This window comes from Capra hircus, chromosome 29 (genome assembly GCF_001704415.2).
Source record: "Capra hircus breed San Clemente chromosome 29, ASM170441v1, whole genome shotgun sequence".
Taxonomy (NCBI): Eukaryota; Metazoa; Chordata; class Mammalia; order Artiodactyla; family Bovidae; genus Capra; species Capra hircus.
The window spans coordinates 45248922-45269586 of NC_030836.1; the positions used below are offsets into that span (position 1 = coordinate 45248922).

A 20665-nucleotide genomic window follows, 5' to 3' on the forward strand; every position below is an offset into this window, starting at 1 on the left:
GCCTCGGGGTGGCCCTCAGCACTAGGCCGGCAGGTGCTGGCAGGTGCCAGGCCCTGAGGTCGGGCTGGGGCTATCCCTCCACGTCCTTCCATGCCTGCTCAGGAACCACCTGGGCCCCACCCCACCCCTTCCTTGCGTCCTGACCTCCCTGCAGGGGGCACATCAGTGACCCAGGCAGGCAGGGCTGCTGTCCCCCCACAGGTGAGGGCACTGTGGGGCAGGCTTGGGGGTCTCCTGAGGCCTGGTTGTGGCGGGTGTGGACAGGGCTAGACCCTGGAGCTCCATCCAGTGCTCCTGAGCTTCCCACACCCAAGGGTCTTGTCTGTCTCTAGAAGGTGGTATCTGCATCTAATTCTGAATTGGGTGGGAAGGTCGTCCCTGCTTCCCAGGGGAATAAAGCAGTGTGTAGTTGAGAAGCAAGTCTACCAACAGCCTGAATGCTGCCTCTTACCAGCTCTGTGTCCTAAACAAGTTATTTAACCTGCCTGTGATTCCATTTCTGCGTCTATAAAATGGGCAAAGGTTGACTCCTTGAGTTAATAGGTGTTAAGTATGTAGAACAACCCCTCAACCCCTTGCCCAGCCCAGGCTCTTAGTAATTAGCTAACCCTATTTGGGATGTGTAGACAACAGACACTTAAGAATCCCCCTGCAATGCAGGAGACCTGATTCGATCGAGACTAGGGTTAGATCCCTAGATCGGGAAGATCCCCTGGAGAAGGGACTGGCAACCCACTCCATTCTTGCCTGGAGAATCCCATGGACAGAGGAGCCCGGTGGGCTACGGTCTGTGGGGTCAGAGAGGCAGACATGACTGAGCAGCTGACAGTCACCACCAGTGTCCTCCTCGGCGCCTTCCTAGGAGGGGACAGCCCCCCCTCCCAACTCCTGCCGGGGGTGTCTGGGGCAGCCCTGCTGCCTGTGCTGAGTGGCACTAGGACTCAGAGTGGAGGGCAGGGGAAAGCCAGTTTTTATTGAGCGAAGTTCTGCGACCTGGGCCTCAGGTCTCCCCTGCAGGAGGTAGCACCCCTAAGTCTGCTCCCACGGGCCCCAGGCCCACCTGCACGCCCACCTGCAGTCTCCAGCAAGGAGGGGACCCTTATTTGGCAGGAGATGAATACGTGAGTGACTGTCGGCTGCAGGGAAAGGACAGACAGTGGGAGATGGGAATGGACCGCCACAGGCAGTCTCTCCTGCCATGAAGAGCCGTGGACAGGAGCTCCAGGGCCAGGCCTTCCTGGCCTCGGGCACTGGCCAGCCTGGGCCTGCCCTGGCAGCGCAGTGTCCTGAAGGCAAGGGCGGGTATGGTCAGGCTGCCGGTCTCGGGCACGGTCACTCGATCTCCAGGATGAGGTCGTCACCCTCCAGCGTCATGTCCTTAGTCACATGGACCTTGCGGACAGTGCCCTCCACGGGCGAGGTCACTACAGTCTCCATCTTCATGGCGCTGAGCACACACAGGGGTTGGCCCTTGGTCACCCTGGCCCCTGCCGCCACCTTGATGTCTATCACCTTCCCGGGCATGGGTGCCCCGATCTGGCCCTTGACGTCCTTCAGGGCCTTGGGGTGGAAGTGCATTTCCTGCAGGCAGGGTGGACAGCACGTGAGGCCCCAGCCCTGCCCGTCCCCACCGCCTGGCTGGCCCAGGGCAGCTGTACCTTCATGGCCTGGGTGTCCTTGACCAGGATGGACCGCAGCTGTCCGTTGAGCTCGAAGAAGACCTGCCTCTGGCCCGCGCGGTTGAGGTCACTTATGGCCAAGGCTTTGATGTGCAGCGTCTTGCCTCGTTCCAGCTCCACCTGCAGGGAGGCCACCAGGAGGCTCAGCCAGGCGGGGCGAGGGCCAAGCGGGGAGAGCAGCCCCTGCCAGTCCCAGGCAGGGCACCCTACCTCCCCGGGGCTCAGCTCCACACTTGTAAAGACCTAGCTCGCGGGTCTCTTAAGGGTACTGTGTGAACCCCCAGCTCACGAGGCTGGGGGACAGGCACATCAGAGCCCTGGCACCCTGGAAGTGCTGGGGTCCCTAGGGGTGGCCGCTGTGCAGCGCAGGTAGGTGCCAGAGGCACTGACCTCAAACTCCTCTGCAATCTTGGGTCCCTGCAGGAAGAGGCGCGTATTGAGGCTGTCCAGGGGGCCGAAGGTGGCAGTGAAGTCCTTGAAGTGGGCAAAGACATCGGGGTACATGGCGGCTGAGAGCACATCCTCCGGGGTCACCTCCTCCCCGTGCCGTTCCGTCAGCTCCTTCTCCAGCGCCTGCAGGTCCAGGGGTGGGAGGGAGGCTCCCGGCCGGCCCTCCACCCTCGGCAGGTCTTTCAGCACCTGGGATGCAGAGCGGACGGTCAGGCCTGGTTCCCAGACGCCCTTGCACTGGCCGCCCACCCACCATGGCACCGGGCCTTCCTGACCTTGGAGCGAAGGGGCTCTGGGAAGCCCCCATGGGGGATGCCGATGTAGCCCTGCAGGAACTCCACCACCGAGCGGGGGAAGGACAGCTCCTCTGCCTGCGCTTCGGCCTCGGCTCGGGTCAGCCCGTTCTGCACCATGAACTGGGCCAGGTCCCCCACGATCTTGGAGGAGGGCGTCACCTGAGGAGAGGGGACCCCTGGGTTTAGGGTGCCAGGTACCTTACAGAGGCCCCGAGGCAAGGGTGGGAGCGCCTGGCTCACCTTGATGAGATCGCCCAGCATCTGGTTGGCCTCCACGTAGGCCTTCTTGACCTCCTTGAACTTGGAGCCAAGCCCCATGCTGTGCGCCTGGAAGTGTAGGTTGGTGTACTGGCCCCCTGGGATCTCGTTCTCATACACGTCCGAGTTGCCAGACTTCATGGTGGCCGTGCAGTCAAAGGCCGCGTACAGCCCGCGGGCCCCCTCCCAGTACTCACTGTAGTCGAACACACGCTCCAGGGGCACACCTGCAGGGACACCAGAGGCGGGAGGCTTGGAAATGTGCTGAGTCCCAGAGGCCCCTCCCAGGACCCCAGGTCCAATCAGGCACCACCGCAGACGTGGGTGATGGAAGGCCCGGCCCGGAGAGGCCACCCCGACTGCCAGGACGGGCAGGGCTGTGGCTGTGCCTACCTGTGTCCAGGGCCGTCCCTCGGGTACAGGCCACCAGGGCCCCCATGCTGGGTTGTGATGTCATTCCAGACATGGAATCAGCTGCCACGTCCACCACGTCAGCCCCCGCGTGGGCACAGGCCAGCATGGCTGCCACACCCGCCCCTGACGTGTCGTGGGTGTGGATGTGCAGCGGGAGGTCAGGGAAGCGGTCCCGGAGGGAGCTGACCAGCATGGTGCAGGCCATGGGCTTCAGCAGCCCGGCCATGTCCTGAGAGAAGCAGGGAGGAGAGACGGTGAGGGGTGGGCACGTGGTGTGCCCAGCGGGGGTGAGGTGCGTCACAGCGGGGAGGCGGGGCGGGGGGCAGACTCCCGGGGGTGGGCTGGGCGGGCACCTTGATGCACAGGATGTGGGTGCCGGCTCGCACCAGCTCCTCGGCCAAGCCCAGGTAGTACTGCAGTGAGTACTTGGTGCGGCTGGGGTCGGACACGTCCCCTGTGTAGGAGATGGCGGCCTCCACCACGCCACCGGCACTGCCGGCTGCCTCCATGCCCAGCAGCAGGTTGGGCAGGTAGTTGAGGGAGTCAAAGACCCGGAAGATGTCCATGCCATTCTCCTTGGCCACCTCGCAGAACCTGAGTGGTAGGAGCGCTCAGGGTTAGCTCCAGCCCACCCCCTCAGCACATCCTTTGCTGGCTCCTGGCCCTCTTGCAACCCCTGGGGAGTGAGATCTGAGGGCCGGGTCTGGCGGGGGCACCATGGCATGTCCATGGCGTGGATAAGCCTCTCTGGGGCAGCCTAGGCCGGGCGGGGTCACCCCAGCGGCATCTGACGAGCAGCAGAGCCGCCCGACGCCAGTCGCGTGCAGCGCGGCTCCGTCTGCCCGAGTCAGAAGGATCGCTGGGGATCGTTTGCTTTGCCAAGGTGTGGCAGGCTGAGGAGACGGAGGCCTGGTTTCCAACTGCAGCTCTGCACATGTGTGCTGGGGCTCATCTGCCCTCCGGGGGCCTCCCCTGGAAGCCCTCCCAGTTCTCTCATTTGCCGCCCTGGCTGGGCACAGCTACTGAGAGGGTTGGTTTCCGGCCCACTGTGGGGCACGCAGGCCTCGCACTGGGGCCCAAACGGCGCACCCCACCCAGGCTCACTTGAAGACCACGTTGTCGGGGTAGTTGGTGTAGCCCACGGCATTGGCCCCCCGCAGCAGCATCTGGAATGGGATGTTGGGGACGAGCTCCCGGAGCTCCTGCAGCCGTCGCCAGGGGCACTCGTACAGGAAGCGCATGGCGACGTCAAAGGTGGCTCCTGCACCGGGACCAAGGGGCCCAGGTCAGCCCCTTTCGTCCCAGGGGCCCTGCCACACCCCGAAGCCTGCACCTCCAGTCCTAACAGCGCCCTGCTCATCAGGGTCCCTTGCGTCCCGGGGGCCCTGCCACTCCCCGCAGCCTGCACCTCTGGTCCTAACAGCGCCCCACTCATCAGGGTCCATCGCATCCTGGCCCCGACCCCTGCACACTTTCCTTTGCTGGCCCCTCAGGGTCACGGTGTCCTCTCTGTGCCCCCCTCACAGCCCTCACCCCCCTTCTCTGTGCCACAGCACGCTAACAGGTTGGCATCTCCTCTCTCACCCTGAGCTGCCAGGGTCTCAGCTCCACGACCTCAGGTCCGGGAGAAGGGACACCGGTCACTATTTGCTAAACCTGTGAACGCCTTGCCTTGTTCAGTTCTCGTGGGTTCCCCCGGGGTTCCCACCTCCAGCTTGTCCCAGAGAGCAACCCGCCTGCACTGTGGGGCCCACGCTCCCTCCCTCTCCCGGCCTACCTCCCCAGTTCTCTATGCTGAAGAGTTTGTTGAAGCTGTGGGCAACGTAGGGGGAGATCTTTTTGAGATCATGGGTGCGCACGCGCGTGGCCAGCAGTGACTGGTGGGCATCCCTGAAGGTCGTGTCCATCAGCAGCAGCCCCTCATGGTTCCGCACTGCTCGAGCAAAGCCCTCAGGCCCCTCCCGCAGCAGGATGTCTCTGAAACCCGTTGGGGGTGGGCCTAGGGCAGAGCGGGGCATTAGCACCCACCCTGCAAGTGGCAGCCTCCATGTCACCGCTGCGAGGTGGCAGAAGGGATCTCACCTACCTATGGGCACCACAGGGACGATGGGGTCTGTGGGGCTGGGGTTGGCCTTGACGGGGATCGGGGTGGTTGGGCCATTCACCATGACGTGTCCTGGGAAGAGAGTGGGCGAGGGTCAGGGCAGGCTGGGCCAAGCCTGAGTCGAGGGCAGAAGTGAGAGTGGCTGGGCCTGGGGCTGGGGGTACTCCTCCAGGACCCCAGGTCTTCCAGCTGGCCCCTGTCCTCTCCAGAGCCAGGGCCTCCTGGGTCAAGGCAGTGGGGACCTGGTGACGGCCACACGGAGGAAGAAGCAGCCTCTGAGATCAGGGGTGGGGGGTCGGGGTCGGGGGGTGAAGCAAAAGAAGAGGTGCGTGGCCAGGCCAAGGACGGGGCAGAAGCAAGGCATCCAGGGTGGGGAAGAGAAGGGAGACTCGGGCGAACCAAGGTAGTGCAGCAGCTTCTGGGCCCGGTTCTGTGCGGGCCGCAGCTGGAACAGCTCCGGGTTCTCGTCGATGAACTGCGTGTCCACGGTGCCTGCCAGGAACTGCTGGTTGTTGAGCACGTTCTGCAGGAAGGGGATGTTGGTCTGCAGGACAGAGGCAGGTAGGAGGGTGTCACTGTGCAGTCTGGCCAGGGACAGGAGTGGCTGGACGTGCTGCCAGGGACTGCGATGCAAGCCTCCCCGTGAAATGGCGGTCCCGCCCGCTTCACCACCCCCACCCCGGTCCTGGCTGAGCCCCCAGGCTGTCAGGGGCCTGAGCCCACCCCCTTACCCTGCTCGCCCTGGAGCCTGTGCTGAGTCCCACCTCCCCACTCCTTCCAGCCAGACTGAAGATGGATTTGGCCTTTCCTGCAGCACCGCCCCTCCCCGCCACGCTTCCTCAAAGGGGCCTCAACATCCAGAGACCCCACCACTGCACGCAGCATGCGCTCTGACAGTCTGAGGTCCCTCCTTCCAGTTAAATCCACCCTTCTCCTGCCAGCAACTCCCGCCGGGATGCCCTCTCCTTGGGCTTCCAAAACTTTTCGCTCCCCTCTGCCTCCTCCCTCGTTCCACGTTCCACGGGGGTTCCTCCCACCCCTGCAGGAAGGAGGCTGTCACCCAGCCTCTCCTTCTCGCCCAGCACTCTCTCCCAGGGTGGCCTGTCCTGGCCACTAGCTCCAGACCCCACGTGGAAGTGCCTCCTGGGCACCTCTTCCCGAGCGCCCCTCACACAAGCTCATCCAATCCCAAGTCGGCCTGTCTCCCTCAGGCCTCCCCTACCTTCCGTGGCATGCCTCACCACCCACCTGGTTCCCAAAACCTGAGCTCATCACCTTCACCACTCACTCCTGTGCCAACAGGCACACTGGACGACTCTACCACAGCCATCTCTGGACTCCGTGTCCCCTCGGCCTCAGGCCGGGCTTCCCCGTCACGGCCACCTCTAGTCACTCCAGACTTGCCCTGTGCGCTCACACCGCCACGCCTGCTGGCTGAGCTCCTCCTGGAGGCCTGAACTCGAAGACCTTCCCGGTCCTCGTCTCCCGCCCTCACGGCAGAGCCGCCCCTTTCTAGGACTCCATGGGACCAGCCGTGGGAAAGCCTTGCTCAGCCTCGTCATCTTGCCAGCAATCTTCTCAGACCCGGGAGCGCTTGAGCGGCAAGGGTGCCGTCTGTGGGGCTGGTGCCCACGTGCTCTGTGCACAAGGGCCCTCCGTTCTGCTTATTAGACAGCTGGGTGACAGCATGAAGCCACGGCAGGGCTGAGTCCACCCTGGGGGCCAAGGAGGGGTCGGGTGGGAGTGCCTGGGAGCCCGCGCTACAGGAGCTGCCCCAGGACACGCTGCAAGGCCTAGTGGACGCGACTCCAGTGTGCGTGCGCCTGTGGCTGTGTGGCTACGGCCTGGCTGTCACTTCAGAGAAGGCAACTTCGTGGGTTGCACATGCGCGATCCTCTTGCACCTTCGATAGGAAACCCAGGCCCAGCAGGCCCTGGGCCCTGAGGCTGCTCTGAAAGATTCTTCCTGTCCCCAGGGCTCTCGTCACCTCCCCCACCAGCACCCACGGCGGCCACCACAGAGTGGGGCCGGCCAACATTGCCTCATGCCTGCCGGGTGTAACCAGCCTGCCTGTCTGTCCCTGAGACTAGTCCGTGCTCCTCCTAAAATGGGGACATTTCAGCTGGGCCAAGGCATGGAATCTGAGACAAGAAAACCAATTCAACCAGCTAAAGAACCTAGCGCATCCTAGGGGTGGCAAGGATGCTAAGAGGCCTCCACATCCCACCCTGTGTTTCCCTTGGGCAGACCCTTCCTCCTCTGTAATTTCTGGAGGATGTCACCCAATCCATCCTCCATGGGGGAGTAAGTTCCATGCGGGCAGGCAGGCCCCTCTGGTTTCCGATCTATCCCAGCTCCCCGCGGAGCAGCACGTGGGGGATGCCAGTAACTTGTACGTTGAGAGTGAATGAAAACGTTCTTGATAGGGAGAAGAAGAGGGAGTATCCGATGCCACTGAGCAAGAGGTGACCTGGACAAGGATCCAGCGCCTTCATTTTACAAATTCAACAGCCGCAGAGGCCCGAGGAGTGGCAACAAAAAGAATGCTTTCCAGCTGCCTGAGCCCCTCACAAGTCACCTCCTCTCTTCTCCTCTCAACCCATGAAGCACCAACAATCAACACTCCTTAGCCTGAATAAGAAAACTGTCTCAGTGGTTAAGAACTTGCCCAAGGTTACCGGGTGTACCAGGCAGGATTAGAAATCCAAGGAAACGGCAACCCACTCCAGTATTCTTGTCTGGGAAATCCCATGGACAGGGAAGCCTGGCGGGGTAGTCCATAGCGTCTCAAGAGCTGCACACGACTTAGCGACTAAGCCACCACGGTTTCCTTGAGGAGCCTGAGGGCTAGAAAATACTTGGGGGAGGTGGTAACTTCCCTTGTTTCCCTGCTGGGCCCACACGAAAGACCAGGGTGCGCGTTCAGCTTCAGAGCGCTCAGCGCTCCCAGCCGAGCCCGGATCTCAGAGACAAAAGCCGGGAACTCAACCCCGCCCCGACACATCGCGGGACCCCCGTCTCAGCCGGGCCGACTCGTTCCGGGCCACTCTTCCAGGGAAATGCCCGGTAGGAACAGAAGGGGGAGGAAGGGGCCGCCGGCCAGGCCAGGACCCCTGACGCACAGCTTCAAACGGCGTGCCACTGCCGGCCTGCCGGGAAAGCGCGCCGCGCAGACCAATCGGGCCGGAGGCGGAGACCGGTTGGTTCCCGTGCGCGCCCGGCGGGGCGGGGAGCCTGGGACGAGGAGGGAGGGGCCGACAGCGGGGGCGGGGCGCGGCGCCAGCCCGAGGCCGAGCCCTCTCCGCCCCACCCCGCTGGAGCCCGGCCGGGGGGCATCGCCCCAGCCCTCCCCTCCCCCCGCAGGGCCCGTGCCTGTTGGGGACCCTCCACGTGACTTGGTGATGCAGAACGGTTATGACCTTCACCGTGTGTCTGTGAACGCGAGGGTCCCAGCAACAGTGCGGGTTTGCACCCGGCCCTGCCGGTGGGTGCGGGGACGTGTGGGAGTGTGGGCATGTGTGGGTGTGTTGGGGAGGGTGCCCAACGACATGTGACAAAGACTCTCGTCTCTGGGAGATGGTGAAGCGGCCCGCGAGCTGGCGCTTTGTCTGCCTGTCTGCAGAGTGACGGTTCGCGCAGCGGCAGCAGGCGCCCGTGCGGTGCAGGATGCCGGGGCGCCAGGGTGGCCGGGGGCGCGCGCGCCTGTGCCCGGGTGAGTGCGCTGCGGCAGCGCCGGGGGGCTGCGCGGCGGGTCCGCGCCGGCCCGGGCCTCGGGCGTGACCAGGAGCCACCCGTGGGCGCTGCAGTGGCCGCGTGTCCGGGTGACCTCGGGAGCCGGCCTGAGCCCGGGTGGATCCCCGCGCGCCCCTCCCCGTCCGCTCTCCACGTGCGTGTCCGCGGTGCGCGTGCTCGTTGGCGCGCACCCGCCTGCCTGTCGCTGCTGCTGCTGCTGCTGCTGCTGCCGCCGCCGCCGCCGCCGCGAATCGCTCCGGGAAAAGGTGCCGGGAACCGAGTGAGCCGGGGCCGCGGGCCCGAGCGCCATGGGCCGGAAGGCGCGCGGAGCGCGGCTGGTCAGCCCCGGGCCTCATCCCCGCGGGAGAGCCGCCTGGAGTCGGCAAGGGCCGGCCGGGCCCACGGGGAGGCCGGCCCGCGCCCCCTGAGCTACGGACACCAGGTGAGGGGGCCGTGGGGGGCAGTGTGGGGAGCGGCCAGGGAGGGGCGGGGGCCCCAGGAGGGCTTGGGGAGGCACCTTAGCCGGCGGGGGAGGGGATGGCGCCGAAGGGATGCTGGCGAGTCCAGGGGACGCCAGGGGAAGGAAGTTCCGGGACCCTCCCTGCGCTCCCGGCCACCTCCGCTTCCTGCTCACGCCTCACCTTGTCCCCAGAGCCTGGGCTCCCTCTCACGGCTTGGGAAATGTGACCTTTATTCCGGGGGCCTGGCTCTGCAGGCCCCAGCCTTATCTCAGCTTTGGGGGACCCCTTGGGCCTTTGACCCTGACCCCACCCCCAGGCGAGGCTCTGGAAGCTGCCCCCCCCAAGATCGGCCCCGGGGCAAGTGGGCAGCGGTGCCAGCCCCACCTGTGCCTGGGCTGTGGCCCTTCCTACAGGGCGCTCGCCATGGCCCCGCCGCTCCTGCTGCTGCTGCTGGCCAGTGGAGCGGCCGCCTGCCCACTGCCCTGCATCTGCCAGAACCTGTCGGAGTCGCTCAGCACCCTGTGTGCCCACCGAGGCCTGCTGTTCGTGCCGCCCAACGTGGACCGGCGCACGGTGGAGCTGCGGCTGGCTGACAACTTCATCCAGGCCCTGGGGCCGCCGGACTTCCGCAACATGACCGGGCTGGTGGACCTGACGCTGTCCCGCAACGCCATCACCCGCATCGGGGCCCGCGCCTTCGGGGACCTGGAGAGCCTGCGCTCCCTGCACCTGGACGGCAACAGGCTGGCGGAGCTGGGCGCAGGCAGCCTGCGGGGCCCTGCCAACCTGCAGCACCTCATCCTCAGCGGCAACCAGCTGGGCCGCATCGCGCCAGGCGCCTTCGACGACTTCCTGGGCAGCTTGGAGGACCTGGATCTGTCCTATAACAATCTGCGGCAGGTGCCCTGGGCCGGCATCGGCGCCATGCCCGCCCTGCACACCCTCAACCTGGACCACAACCTCATCGACGCCCTGCCCCCAGGCGCCTTCGCCCAGCTCAGCCAGCTCTCCCGCCTTGACCTCACTTCCAACCGCCTGGCCACGCTGGCGCCCGACCCGCTCTTCTCCCGGGGCCGCCACGCCGAGGCCTCGCCCGCGCCACTGGTGCTGAGCTTCAGCGGGAACCCCCTGCATTGCAACTGCGAGCTGCTCTGGCTGCGGCGGCTGGCACGGCCTGACGACCTGGAGACCTGCGCCTCCCCGCCTGGCCTAGCCGGCCGCTACTTCTGGACGGTGCCAGAGGGCGAGTTCTCCTGTGAGCCGCCCCTCATCGCCCGCCACACACAGCGCCTCTGGGTGCTGGAGGGCCAGCGGGCCACGCTGCGGTGCCGGGCCCTCGGCGACCCCGCGCCCACCATGCACTGGGTCGGCCCCGATGACCGGCTGGTGGGCAACTCCTCCCGGGCTCGGGCTTTTCCCAATGGGACCCTGGAGATTGGGGTGACGGGCTCCGGGGACGCGGGGGCCTACACCTGTATTGCCACCAACCCGGCCGGCGAGGCCACGGCCCGCGTTGAACTGCGGGTGCTGGCTCTGCCCCATGGGGGGAACGGCAGCACCGAGGGGGGCCGCCCGGGGCCCTCGGACATCGCGGCTTCAGCCCGCACGGCTGCGGAGGGCGAGGGCACGCCTGAGTTGGAGCCGGCTGTGCAGGTGACGGAGGTGACAGCCACCTCCGGGCTGGTGAGCTGGGGGCCGGGGCGGCCAGCAGACCCCGTGTGGATGTTCCAGCTCCAGTACAACAGCAGCGAGGACGAGACCCTCATCTACCGGTGAGGGGGCGATCTGCAGTCCAGAGCCCCCAGCTTGGGAGCCGCCCTCCTCTGAGCCAGCTCTGCCCCCTCTGGGGAGGGCTGGCCACCTCTCCTGCCCCTGCTCTCTCCTGGGGCTTCCATGCACCCCTTCTCAGTTTCCAAGCTGCCTGGGGGGTCGTGGGGGCTGCAGGGGGAGGGGAGGGGAGGAGTCTGTGCCCCGCGAGGTCCCAGGCGAGGCTGGCAGGTGGGGCCCGGGGTGCTGGCGTCTGTGTTCAGGCACGGGCTTAGCCTCACGGGCACTGCTGTGTGAGTCTCCGCAGCCTCTGAGGCCCGGGGCGGGCCTGGGTGTCGATGGGCACACCTGTCTGCCCTGCACCATCTCCAGGGCCACACGCGCCTGCTTGTTTCCTCCGCCTTCTGAAGTGAACACACAGGCTCCTGTGGGCCTGGGGAAGGGGCTTCTCAGAGCTGGGACCTGAGGGCGTGTGTGTGTGGGGGTGGGCTGTGAAGGGAGCTTCAAGGCCTTGTGGCCCTGGGCAGGGGGCGGGGGCCTAGACCCCAGGCCTGCGCTCTGACCCCTGCCCTTGCCCGCAGGATCGTCCCGGCCTCCAGCCATCGCTTCCTGCTGAAGCACCTGGTCCCGGGCGCCGACTACGACCTCTGCCTGCTGGCGCTGTCACCCGCCGCTGGGCCCTCTGACCTCACTGCCACCCGGCTGCTGGGCTGCGCCCACTTCTCCACGCTGCCAGCCACGCCCCTGTGCCACGCCCTGCAGGCCCACGTGCTGGGCGGGACCCTGACTGTGGCCGTAGGGGGCGTGCTGGTGGCTGCCTTACTGGTCTTCACTGTGGCCTTGCTGGTTCGGGGCCGGGGGGCCGGGAACGGCCGTCTCCCCCTCAAGCTCAGCCACGTGCAGTCGCAGACCAACGGAGGCCCCAGCCCCACGCCCAAGGCGCACCCCCCACGCAGCCCACCGCCTCGCCCCCAGCGCAGCTGCTCCCTGGACCTGGGGGACAGCGGCGGGTGCTACGGTTACGCCAGGCGCCTCGGAGGGGCCTGGGCCCGACGGAGCCACTCTGTGCACGGGGGGCTGCTCGGGGCTGGGGGCCGGGGGGTGGGGGGCAGCGCCGAGCGGCTGGAGGAGAGCGTGGTCTGAGGGCTGGGAGACCGCCCGGGAGGCGGAGGGTGCAGGCGGGCGGCCTCCTGGCCTGGTGGGTCAGCGTGGCTGGAAAGCCCCGCCCCGGCCCTCCCCTCGGTGCCTCTGGCAGGACAGGGGCCCTTGCCCTGGTTCTGGCCTCCAGTCGGGCAAAACGGGACAGGCCCCTGTGATAGGTGCTCACGGCCTCCAAGCGGGGGCTGCAGCTGCCAAGTGGAAGTCTTGTCTGTCTTTATAATAAAATTATTGGGGCCACCTCAGTGCTAGTCTCTGGCCTGGTCCTGCCCGGCTCCCTGAGGGGCCTGTGGAAGCACAGACAAGGGGGTCAGGCTGGGGTTCCCAGCCCTGTGGAGGCGGCCCCAGCAGCCTGGGTGCCCTGGAGAGCAGGCAGCCCTGTGCCCACATCTATATGCAGAGGACGCCCCTGCCTGGAGTGTGCGGCCAGGACGCTCGCCTGGCACAGACATCAGAGCGCACAGGGCAGCAGCGGGAGTCGGTGGGGGATGGCCCGGCTCTTCCGGGCCACGGGACCTGGGCTGGTAACTCAGAAAGTCCCCACTGACCCCTGCTGGTGACAGCGTCTTTCCCCATTGGCCAAGGTGCCTTCAGGATTTGTAACGTCAAACCAAAGGGCCTAGAACCGCATCGCCCTGCTCTTGGTCTGGGACCCCCAGAGGGCTCCTGTTGGGAGTGCGGGCCCCAAGTGGGGTCTCGGCTCTCAGCTGCTCCCGATGCCCCTCAAGGCTTTGCTCTTGCTGGACATCCTGGGGCAAACACCAGGGGGCACCAGGCCCCCATGGCCACGGCTCTGGTTCCCACCTCGAGAACCAGGCTTGGGGCGGCATGCCCTGCCCTGTCCCACCCCCTCCAGCTCATGTCCCCACCAGCCCGTGGCCCAGACGGCCTCCTCCAGCCTTCAAACAACCACTGCTCCCAAGTGTCGGCTGGGAGGAAGCTGCAAACACACCCCAGGCATGCGTGGTTCTCTGGTGGTGCCAGGAGCACCCAGGCACTTTGAGAACATGCAGGTACCCGGGCCCCGCTGTGGAGGCAGGTGTGGCACCCCTGCCCGCGGGGCTGTACCTGTGCTGAGGGGTGGTGCGCCCTTCTGCCTAAGCCCTGCTGTGCCTCTGATGGCAGCCTGGTGAGAGCTGGTGTGGTAAGGTGCGCGTGTACGCGTGTGCCGGCTGAGCTCACACACGTGTGCGTGGCGTTGACACACACATGTGCCTGCCCACCCAGCCCCGGAACACATACCTGGATGTGGCCCAAGAGAGATCCTGGTTTAAATAAAGTGAAACAAGGGGTTCAGCCAAGAGGAGCAGGAGAGTGTGAGCCGTGCCAGGGCAGCACGGAAGGCGGCGGGGCCGGTGCCCGGTCTGGGCATGCACCGGGGGGCACTGGGGCCCTCCTCCGCCTTCTGGTGCGAAGGCAGTGGGAGCTTGGGAGCGCCCAGCCTGTCGGACGGGTGGATAGTATTATGGCCCAGGGTCACCAACAGGACAAGAGCACAGGGGTGGGCAGGTGAGGGGTGGGGTGACCGGACCCCCTGCTCACCAGTCACCCGGCCCGGAGCAGCCCCGGACATGGCCTGCCACCATGCCACATCCCGGCCATGTGTGCAGGGAACGGCCCCTGACCGGGTGCCCTGAGGCTCTTCACGGAAGCGCAGATACCCCCAGCACGGGGGACAGCCCGGTCCTGTGAGGTGGGCTGAGAGCGGAGAGTGGCCACTGCCCCGCGGGCTCCTCCGTCCCGCCTGCTTTTTGAAAAGGTGATGGGGATGGAGCAGGGCTGAGCGAGGACAGCGCTGCCCACGTGGCCCAGACCCAGCGCCCAGCCTGGACCCAGCAGGGCGGGAGCCACTGAGAAGGCAGGGGCTGCGGAGTGCCGTGTGCGGTGTAGGGACTCGGGGACAGCTCCCCCACCGTGGGCTGGGCCACTAGTGTGGTCCCCTGCCCCTGGCCCTGCAGCAGGTCTAAAGTGGCATGTGCCCAGGGCAGGCCCACGGATACGCAGAGGCACTGGCCTCGGACACAAGACAGCCTGCGGCAATGACTTCACCTCTGGCTATGGACACAGGTGACAGAGATGACCCAGAGGCCAGGGGCATCTCGGGGCTGCAGCCTCTCACCTTCACGCCTCGGACTCGGAACTCGGCCAGGGCTCTGCTCATCTTGGTGGCAGCCGTGGGGTGGTCCTTGCCATGGGCGATGACCTTGACCAGCAGGGAGTCGTAGTGGGGGGAGATGACGGCGCCTTGGAAGGCAGAGGCGTTGTCCAGGCGGATGCCCATGCCCTCCCCGCTCCGGAACACCTGCGGGCAGAGGTGGCCCAGTCAGGCCAAGGTCTGAAGCTGGAGTCGAGACATGGCACCCCCGTGGCCCCAGGCTGGACCAGCATGGGCCGGCAGGGCTCCAAGAGTCACGCACAGGTGACCCCCAACTCTGGTTTGAGAAGTTCTGCTTCATTTCTGCCAGCAAACCGAGGGGCACCCCACCGGCTCTAAGGGCCATAGTCACAGTTTCCTCCTCCCTGAGAGGAGCTGGCAGGGGAAGAGGGCAGGACGAAGGGTGGGGAGCATGGGCCCCACCAGCCCCAGTCTCGGGGCCCCACTCTCAGGGCCGACGCGGAGTCAGCAGGGCACGGAGGGGCCAGACCTGCCACCCGCCTGCTTGACCAGCCCCCTTGCCTTTCAGATTCATTTGTTCACTCATTCAGTTCGCAGCGCGTGTGCCCACCTCATGCCAGGCACTGGGGACAGAGCAGCTAAAACAGAGGCCCTGCTCAAGCAGGGGCCCCAGCCTGCGGGGCGAGGGGACAGACAGAGGAGGAAACACACAGACGAGCGGCAAGGGCGCTGCAGGACGGAGCCAGGCAGGGGAGGCAGGCTGAGGGGGTCCCTAACACCAAGCGACAGGGAAGGCCTTGGGGTCCCCCGCCTTCCCTCCCTGTCAAGTGGGAGAGGAAGGAGCAGTGAGCTGATGAGAAATGCTGGGACCAGATGCAACGAGATGCACGTGAGCCCACAGGTCCAGACAGGGAAGCAGAGGGCGAGGGTCAGAGAGGCGGCTCAGGGGCACAGCCGGGGCTCCCAGGAGTCACCGGTGGAGACTCAGGGCAGGGGGAGGGGCTTTGGGTGTGAATGCCCGGGGTGGGGGCCTCGTGATCACTGGCCAGGGAGACGGGGAGCGGGAGGGACAAGCGGGGGCCTGGGGACACACACTGCACTGCACTTCCGCATCTAAGGGACACAGCCTGTGCGCGATAAAAAGGAGCTTAATAAAATATTTAAGCGTGAACGCTCAGCTGTGAGCAGGAACCGTCAGCTAAAAATATTCTGTGGTAAACCAGGCTCGGAGGAGCCAGGCCTCGGAGATGGAGCTGTAGCGGGGCTGCCCCTGCCCGCCGAGGGCAGACTCGATGGGGGCGCCCGCTGGACAGTGCTCCAGCCTGGGAGCTGGCCCCCACCTGTGGACCTGGATCCTTCCAGAAACAGTCCTGGTGGTAGCTCTGCCTCAAGCCAAGCAGCCAATGCGACTCTCAGAACCAGACTGCTCCCCACCCCACCCCGCCTGGCCACCCCAGTCTGTCCTCTCGGGCTCAGTAACGGAGAATCACCCTCCTGTCCTCCCTCAGGTCCGCTTCCCCAGACTCCTGGGCCAGAGGGGGCAGCGGGAGGGCCGCAGAGTGCTGACTTGGAACCAGAGGTATTCTTAGCTGGGGCATGAGGCAGGGCCAGAGGCCAGGGGCCCCAGCCGGCCCAGAGGCAGGGGCCGGGGGAGCCCACCCAGGCCCCCTACGCCACTGCTCGGGCTCCTCCCTGTCCCCACCATCTCCCGGACTCCCGCATGCATCCCTGACGGGTCCCCTGGCCCAGCCCAGCCCCTCCACTGAGACCTCTGGGACCTCATCCCTCGTGCGCCCGGCTCCTCCCCCAGGCTGAAGGCAGGACCGAAGCCAGCAGGACCCCTCAGTGGGCAGCGAAGCTTTGGGTTCTTGTGAGACGAGTCAAGGACCTGGGCTCTGTTCCTGGGGATTCCGCACTTGGCTCCACCCAGCTGACCTCCCTGTCCCCGCTGGTGGCCTTCCCGGCCTCCATGGCAGCCTCTCCCAGGAATGCTCTCCCCTTTAGTGCTGGACAGCGCCTGGCTCCCACGTACTCTTAAGCTCCAGTGAGGCGCCCCCTTCACTGCTGGGCCCACTGGCTCCCTCGTGCCCCCCGGAGAATGGCCTTCATGCAGACCGGGCCGGGCGGCGGGCTCTGGCGGAGGTGGCCTACCTCGATGCGGCCGGTGTCGGGCTGGAAGCTGCGCGCGGGGTCCTCGGTGGTGACCCGGCACTGGATGGCGCAGCCGTTGATGCGGATGTTCTCCTGCCGGAGGCCCAGGTCAGGCAGGCTCCGGCCCTCAGCCACGTGGATCTGGGCATGGACCAGGTCCACACTGCAGGTTGGGGGAGGGACGGGGAAGGGGCGGCATGAGGCAGGGGATGGCTGCGGGCAGCCCTGGCCCCCGGCCCTGCCTGCTGACCCTCACCAGCCTCGTCCTGACCACGCCCGGGCTGGGAGCCCTGCAGGGTCCGCCTGAGGAGGACACGGCGGCTGGAGGAGCAGCTGAGATGTTAGCAGCACCCTGGGCTTGCCCCCCACCTCCACCAACTCTGCCCTGCACCCTCCCTGTCCCCCTGCCTCCCGCAGACCCTCCTGACATCAGACCCTCCCTCTCACAGCGGTACACGCTACTCTGTGTGTGGTGGGTGGGGTGGGGGTCGGTTTGCCAGAGAAGATCTCAGAGTACAATCTCCACATGAGCCTGGTTTTCTAAGCACACCCTCCCTGACTGCCAAGCTCTTAAGGACAGCAACAAATTCAAGTGGAACAGCTGTTTAAAAACTCCAGGTTTTCAATTTATTGTCGCTGAGGCTTGTGGTAAGGACAGCCGGGAAACATCATTGGCAGACCTTTGCCAGTGTTCTGTATTTCAGCAGCGATGATGATCACTGGGCATTGCCATGCATCCACATCGTGGACTGTGGCTGTGCCCTTCCCAAGCTTTACCTCCACAGTAACGCTCTGAGAGCCGCCAACATTCCCATCAGAGGATGAGCCCGAGGGTCAGAGAGGTTGCAGCCCAACCAAGCTCTACGTGGCTCGTGACCTGGGAGGAACCTGCGCCCGAGTCTGTGTCTCTCTGACACAGAAGAACCTCTGCTCGGGAGCAAGCAAAGAGCCCGACCCTTAGCAGAACTGGCTTAGGGCAGGCTCAAGATTGACGAAAAATTTCCAGCATCGTGAATGGGAAAGTCTCACAGGGCCAGAGGGTGAGGCTGGAGCACATGGTCCACTCAGCCTTTACCTGGAGACAGGGAGGACTCGGGGGGCTCTCACACCTGCCAGGTGAAGGCAGGCGCCCCAGCAGTGTCCTCAGTCTCCGGTTGGGTCAGAGGTTGAAGAAGGAACTGTCAGGAAAGTTCCATGGTGGGATGGACTGGCCCAAGGCCAGGACATAACACTTCGACGGCTCAAAATATGTTTTTCGAAACGAAAAGAGGCCATATTAATTATTTATAAATTGGGCAGGTTTTTTTGGGAAATGTCTCTACGCAATGCTTGTGGGAGAACCAATCGGTACAGGTGATCTAGAAAGCTCTTTAGGTGGTGGTGGTGGTGTCCAGTTGCTAAGTAGTGCCCACTAGCTGGTCACTCTCTGTGACCCCATGAACTGCAGCATGCCAGGCTTCCCTCTCCTTCACTCTCTCTTTAAGTGAGATATTGCTTATTCATTGCTCACCCTACTAAAGATGGGTGTCCTCAGAACTCTTCAAAGAGGTGGGCAAAGATTTAGGCCCACCCTTAAAAGCCACAAAAGTAGAAAACAACCTAATTGTTTAAAAATAGAGGACTATGGGGATCAGTTATAAACTAACCAGAAGATGGAACACTGTGCGGCCACTTCTAAGAATTCGGAAAGAGTAATGGGAATGCCTTAGACAAATATGACATTAGAAACGTAGAATAAAAGTCATATACAAAATATCTCAATTGTGTCAAACTACTTATACAGTTAAGTAAATAAAGATGGAAAGAAACCAAACGATTTAGCTTGGGCTTAGGAGATACAGCACAGGACTTGAGAGGACCAGCTGTGCGATCTCGGGCAACTCTCTTAACCTCTCTGAGCCCCGGTTTTGTCAACCGAAAAATGGGGCTGATTGATGCCTTGGGGATGCGCAGCACACAGAGCCGGCCACTGGGACCCTCCCAGCATCCTGGTCCTGAGCGGCGGGGCCAGAGGCATGTTTATTGCTCCTCTGTACAAAATCTCACAATGACACGTAATGCTTGTATGATAATACTTTTCATAAAAACTAAGTACATGGATCCCTAACGATTCTCTATCAGTGGACAGTGAGCTCCCTAGGAACCCCCTGACGTGGGTTTTACACAAGATGCGGAGACGCCCTGCGGCTGGCCCCGGAGGCCGCCCCCCGCCCCCCATCGCGGGGCCCACCCCGTGCTCACTCGGTAATCTCCTCGGTGACAGTGTGCTCCACCTGCAGGCGCGAGTTGACCTCGATGAAGTAGTGCTTGCCGTGCTTGTCCACCAGGAACTCCACGGTGCCCGCGTTCTCGTAGCCCACCTGTGGGGCGGCCTCGTTAAGCAGGGGTCTGTGGTGAGCGCCCAGTGGGGGGCGCAGGCTCATCCACTGGGTTGCTTCCATAGTAAAACAGACTGGCCAACCCCACCCCACCCGACGGCAGGCAGAGGGCCAGCCCTGCCCCCGGGAGGTGAGTGCCCAGCCCCCACAGCTGAGCCCCAGCCTGGGCATCTCCCCAGGCCTTCTGGGAGCCTGTGAAGGCCGTGCCCAGCTTGTCCAGATGAGGCCTGAGCAGAGCTCCCACCGGCCCAGACACCACCTTCACCCCCAGCTTTGGGACATGGGCCCCACCCGTGTGTACCCTGGCCTCTCCTGGATCCTCCTGACGCTTACAGGGTCTTCAGAAAGCTCCCCTCTGCTTTACTCCGCCATCGCTTCTGGTTACTACCCAAAGAGACGCCATCTGAGAGGGACCTCATCGACAGATGAGGCTGTACCACAAAACACACATCTCATTTCACTCCCTCAAATCTGTTCTGGAATGAGACACTTCATAAGCCAATAAATAAGACCAAACTCAAGGCAAGAAATCTCCTATGAAGGAAGCAAAACCTCAACTATAATCAGACCCTAATCGGCGCCTCACGTTAGCCATGGCTGGAGCCTCACTGGCTTTCTGTTTGGGGAAGTTCCCAGCAGCGTCTGTGGTCTGGGGCCTGGGCTGCCTGGGAGCCTGAGCAGGCTCAGCCCTGGAGGAGAGAGGCCCAGGGGCCCGCTGGGCGGAGGGGATGGCAGACCTGAAAATACGCCCCCTCGGGGCTCTGGGAGGGCAAGGCCGAGGCCGGGGCAGGGTGACTGGCCTCTGAGTGGGGCTGGGGTTGGGGGCACCAGAAGAAGAGAGAGCGGGGCCTCTATTCCAGCCTGCCCGGCCCACGGGCGCTCACTCTGCACCCCCCAGAGTACAGACAGGAGGCGCGGCCCTGGGGCGTGAACGGGGTGCAGGAGACGGATCCTGGGGACGGTAAGGCATGAGTGAGGAAGAAATGCCCGCCCCCGGAAGCTCTGTCTGTGCTGAGGGGCGCTGAGGCGAGGCCAGCGGCTCTCTCTCTCCCTCCTCCTCACGGCTCTTCCGGTCTCCAGGCCTGGCCTCTGGGCCCAGCACCTCTGCGACCGCACAGCACGGATCCCAAGGGCCTGGCATTGGCCCTCCACCTCCTGCCCTCCTGGAGTCGGTCACCCTGGGCCTCCCTGCCACGCAGCAGCTGGCCACCCTGGGCCCCGGTGACCGCCGGGTGTGAGGCTGTGTCCGCGGGAGCTCAAAGCGAGCCTGGAGCGGGCTCTTTGTCTCCACGTGGGGAGGAGGCCACTGTGCTATGGCTCTCAGCTCTGTTCCCGGGAGCCCTTGCCCCTCACCTGCTTTGCAAGCTTGACAGAGTCACTGGTGAGCCGGGTGCGCAGCTGGGGGTCCAAGTGGGCAGCTGGGGCGATCTCCACAACTTTCTGGTGCCGCCGCTGGATGGAGCAGTCCCGCTCGTAGAGGTGAAGGATGTTCCCGTACTGGTCCCCTGGGGTGCAGGTAAGCCAGGGTCAGCCCCCCAGGGGTCCAGACACCCCCGAATCCGTGGACGAGCACCGTGGCTGCTCAGCGCTGCTCCCAGGGGTGGCTTAGTGGCGGCTCAAAACAGCACACCGAGGCCTCAGGTCTGACCAGCCCGGCACCCACAGCCCACCTTCCTGGGGAAGGTCCCTGCGGAGGGAGAG

The 20665-nt window shown here is 64.7% G+C and overlaps 2 protein-coding genes across 12 annotated transcripts in view; one reads left to right on the plus strand and one right to left on the minus strand.

The window, feature by feature from the left end:
- Positions 948-20665, minus strand: part of PC (pyruvate carboxylase) — a 101600-nt gene continuing 81882 nt past the window's right edge. For 8 of the 10 annotated variants that reach the window (XM_018043140.1, XM_018043135.1, XM_018043139.1 and 5 more), the window contains 15 exons: positions 20318-20469; positions 18828-18946; positions 16587-16749; positions 14439-14621; positions 5601-5745; positions 5184-5273; positions 4875-5096; positions 4202-4358; positions 3451-3691; positions 3077-3326; positions 2666-2910; positions 2405-2584; positions 2070-2318; positions 1659-1799; positions 958-1581 (listed from right to left, as the gene is read on the minus strand). In XM_018043140.1, the coding sequence (XP_017898629.1) occupies positions 1333-1581; positions 1659-1799; positions 2070-2318; positions 2405-2584; positions 2666-2910; positions 3077-3326; positions 3451-3691; positions 4202-4358; positions 4875-5096; positions 5184-5273; positions 5601-5745; positions 14439-14621; positions 16587-16749; positions 18828-18946; positions 20318-20469 (2786 nt within the window). In that variant the 3' untranslated portion in view covers positions 958-1332. Of the gene's footprint in view, positions 1582-1658; positions 1800-2069; positions 2319-2404; positions 2585-2665; positions 2911-3076; positions 3327-3450; positions 3692-4201; positions 4359-4874; positions 5097-5183; positions 5274-5600; positions 5746-14438; positions 14622-16586; positions 16750-18827; positions 18947-20317; positions 20470-20665 lie in introns of all 10 variants that reach the window. The other 2 variants (XM_018043134.1, XM_018043136.1) reach the window with 1 other exon arrangement.
- On the plus strand, positions 9037-14432 carry LRFN4 (leucine rich repeat and fibronectin type III domain containing 4). Of its 2 annotated transcripts, XM_018043146.1 has the most exons (3): positions 9037-9375; positions 9808-11166; positions 11743-14432. In XM_018043146.1, exons 2-3 carry the CDS (start codon positions 9818-9820, stop codon positions 12302-12304), a joined length of 1911 nt encoding a protein of 636 aa, XP_017898635.1. In that variant the 5' UTR covers positions 9037-9375; positions 9808-9817; the 3' UTR covers positions 12305-14432. The 2 variants fall into 2 exon arrangements, with proteins under 2 accessions (XP_017898635.1, XP_017898634.1); XM_018043145.1 differs by lacking the exon at positions 9037-9375 and having other exon boundaries at positions 9398-11166.

Bases quoted from the DNA above. Each gene is read 5' to 3' on its own strand.
- LRFN4 (XM_018043145.1), top strand. From the start codon at position 9,485: ATGCTGGCGAGTCCAGGGGACGCCAGGGGAAGGAAGTTCCGGGACCCT. The intron at 11,167-11,742 runs GTGAGGGGGCGA...CCTTGCCCGCAG, and splicing joins GACGAGACCCTCATCTACCG to GATCGTCCCGGCCTCCAGCC.